This window comes from Tigriopus californicus, chromosome 3 (genome assembly GCF_007210705.1).
Source record: "Tigriopus californicus strain San Diego chromosome 3, Tcal_SD_v2.1, whole genome shotgun sequence".
Classification (NCBI taxonomy): Eukaryota; Metazoa; Arthropoda; class Copepoda; order Harpacticoida; family Harpacticidae; genus Tigriopus; species Tigriopus californicus.
Window position 1 is genome coordinate 12,532,764 of NC_081442.1, and position 3,545 is coordinate 12,536,308.

Below are 3,545 nucleotides of genomic sequence, written 5' to 3' on the forward strand. Positions count from 1 at the left end.
CACTCCAATATTAGACGTGGAAGGTAAGGGAGGAGCTGGATTCTTGATATTCATGAAGTCCTCCCTCCTAGCCAGCATGGGTTCCGAGCACATTTTAGCATGGTTACCCAACTGATTGAACATATACAGGGGCATTTGACAAGGTACATCATGGCCTTTTAGTTGACAGGCTCCATGAGATTGGGACTCAAGGCAAGGAAGGTTCTCAATTGATTAAGAAGCTCCGTTTATTGTAAGAAGCAATTGGTTAAGGTTGAGGGATCCCTTAGTGACATACATGATGTCAAGTCGGGTGTTCCTTAGGGCTCCATTTTGGGTCCTCTCCTTTTCATCATCTTCATTGCTCTTCTTCAGAAGCTTGGTTGTATTAATGTCAGTTTCTCTTCTTATGCTGATGATACAAAATCGGTAGTTGGTAAGAATGATCAGAATTCCGGTTGTCTGGAAGAGGTCTCAGACCAAATCTGCTTTTGGGCTGCTGCGAGTAAGCTGGAAAATAATGTGACAGTGACTTTATGGCACATGCTAGGTGTGCAATCAGTTAGTGCAAGATAACATTAATATCTGTTGTCGATGTCTTATGAGATTAAGCAATACCAAACATTGTACTGCAAAAGAAAGGTCCAAGTGCGCTCTAACGGAAAGACAACGAACCCCATTTGTAACTGAGGAGTCGTAGATAAGAGTCATGGTCTGGAGACCCCCGAAATGATTGTTAAACTATTGGCTACTGTCTCGTTTCTCGAGGTTGTTTTCAGATGTGAACCTGACAACCCTTGCTTTCCGGAATTTCGTAAGTAGGCTTTTATTCGTGAATAAACGTATGATGATTGGATGGTCTCAATTTTCAGAGTTTTCCCATTGTATCGAAGCGTCTAAGAATTACCAAAATACTGACCATATATCCGAAATCAATGAATCATCAATCCAAGATTGTTCCGATGCCTGTCAATCCAATGCAGAATGCGATCATGGGGTATATTTGTCTAATTTGCGACAATGCATTCTTAAAGACAAAAAGGGAACCAGTGTACCGACGACAAACAACCATCTTTTCACGATTCCAAAACTATGTGGTGTGTAGAATACAAAACCATTTCATGTTAAAAATTTCTCTTGATAACCCAAAACAGTTCCAGGATGTTCCATGGATGGAACAGACTATAGTGGTCACAATATAATGTCATTTGACACACACGATGCTTTTGAATGCCAGGAGTTATGCCAAGCTAACCCTGACTGCGTTGGAGTGGTTTGGATTCGGCCGTATCATTCTTTTCGTCCACGAGGATGTTATCTCAAACGTTTGATGAACGTGGCAAATCAAAAATCTCTAGCTGGGACGATTTCTTTGCCGAAGTATTGTCTGAACAGTGAGCATTGTACTTTGATGATTTGCTGTTTTGTCAAGTTTACAAGCATATGCCTCCTCTGATGTTTTTGTCATTAGGTCACAAAGCCCAGGGGAGTTTCTTCGTATTTGAAGACTCGGCGTATCAATTCATTGGTGAAAAAATGAGCTTTAGTCAAGCCAGACAGACTTGTCGGGATCGTCAGGGTTCTTTGGCATCCATGGAGACTAAAGAGGAATACCTCTTTATCTATTCAGCTATTCTCCAATTAAATGTGTTTAATTCAACGACCTTTTCTGGCAACTACCATATTGGTAAGTAACAACCGAGGGCTTTAAGGCGAAAGAAAACTCAAAAAAGGGAAAACGATGTTCGTGGCGATCAAAATGTTAGCAATTCCTTAAAGAAGTAAAAAAGGGCATGATTCGAGTAGCAAACTAGAGAGAGGTAAGTGAAGGCGTAGAAAAAGAGACAAATAACAATGGTGTTTAATTGGTTATCTATTATCTGTCATTTTTTCCGTTGGGCTTATTAATGATTCGACCACAAGACTTAACAAGGACATTGTCTCACTGATGTTTTTTGGTTTATTTTTTGCTTGTAAAATGAAAAATTATAACCCAGCATTTTGCCAACACTTGTTTTTTTTTCCAACGGAGTCAAATGGCAGCTCTCTCGTTGGGCCTGTCATCCAATAAAGGGTGCCCAAATGAAGAGGAATTATGTGCTTATCACCACAATCTGCTGTGCATCATTTTTTACATTACTCTCGGGAATGGCCAAAGGTTCGCCCATTAAAGGTACTAAAGCAGCAATCAATTCTGTAATTGAAATACGACAAACAAGCTGGTGCTCTGCTGGCCTCTTTTTCGAGAAGGGAGAGCGATTTGGAAAGTGGAACCTTTTGACTTGTCAAACTCAAGAATTCCGCACTATGATGAGCTGATGACTAACGCCTCACAAGTCCTGTAAAAGCTGTGACGGCGAATGTACGCCCATGTACGCCCCAAAACCCAAAACAAGTACGAGAAATAAATCGTCGGAATAAGATTCCGTGAGACAGATTCTAAAGCATTGCGAAATGCTTCAGTTTGACAAGTCAATACCAATACCTTGCGACTGCTAGTCTCTTTCATACCAATCAGACTTCTATTTGGGATACCAATGAAGTGAAGTTGGCAGACCGAGCCAACCCTTGAATTTGGATGACTTACCAAGAGACTCCAATAAGAGTCATCATCAACGATAAATCGAGTTTGTAAAGACTTGTATTGGGTCGTCTCTAGAGGCCTTATGCTTGATGAGACGCCCGTATCGGTTCCAAAGACCTGATTAAGGTTGGGACATCACTTGCATCTGAAAAAATAAGTTAGCCTAAGGGTACAACATCGATGGGGAAGGTGACTCGGGTCAGGGGAAGGGGAAACCCTACGCTATACATCGTTGAAAGCTGTGGCTAGAAAGTTGCCGTTTTTGGTTGAGGAATTTTGAGTGCTTGGATCAGCCCCATGATTCTATCCCGCCCGACTTACTGGTCATTTTCTGTTCCATAGGATCTGCTTAATCAGTTTGGAGGTGACTGGTTTTCTTGGCCTGGCTCTAAGCTTGAGAACCGTGGCATGAAGACATTAAGCACAACAATAATTGCCAAATGATTTGGGCATAACGTTGAGTTCCACCACACTCATCGTGGTAAAAGATGGAAAAGTGCACAAGAGGAGTTTTAAGGTCTTCAAGCCTAAGATTCCTTAACGTCCTTTATAAGATATCTGGTAAACAATTATATGAAGCACCTACCGAGTTTTCAAGAGTTGTTGCTCCGGTCACAGGTCTTAGGACCATAGTCAATATTGTCTGGACTTAGAATCGAAAACCGCAAGGGTTTGATTGTGTTCCGTCCACCAGCCAGGGGTGAAAGGTCCTGACTTATTGAATTCCCGTGGTGAACGGAAACATGGAACTCCTGACCCAAGCACTCGGTAAAAATACCTTGATAGCTCTCAAAGATGGAGAGCACCTAGTACAAGGGCTTAAATTTCTTAGACCTATCTTAAGGCCTCCGGTTATAACCCTAATCAGGGCATACGAGCAATAGTTCGAGCTTCCTTTATCAGGGCCTCAAACAATCATTAAACGACTAAGGATACAAATCGCTAGCTACCTCTACTCCCCATTGGTCCCAGATCAATCTCG

General features: G+C 41.8%; 1 protein-coding gene across 1 annotated transcript in view; it reads left to right on the forward strand.

The window, feature by feature from the left end:
• Nucleotides 1-541: 541 nt before the first annotated feature.
• Nucleotides 542-3,545, forward strand: part of LOC131877965 (uncharacterized) — a 6,564-nt gene continuing 3,560 nt past the window's right edge. The window contains exons 1-3 of the mRNA XM_059223821.1: nucleotides 542-1,076; nucleotides 1,134-1,373; nucleotides 1,451-1,666. Of these exons, the coding sequence (XP_059079804.1) occupies nucleotides 824-1,076; nucleotides 1,134-1,373; nucleotides 1,451-1,666 (709 nt within the window). The 5' untranslated portion in view covers nucleotides 542-823. The remainder of the gene's footprint in view (nucleotides 1,077-1,133; nucleotides 1,374-1,450; nucleotides 1,667-3,545) is intronic.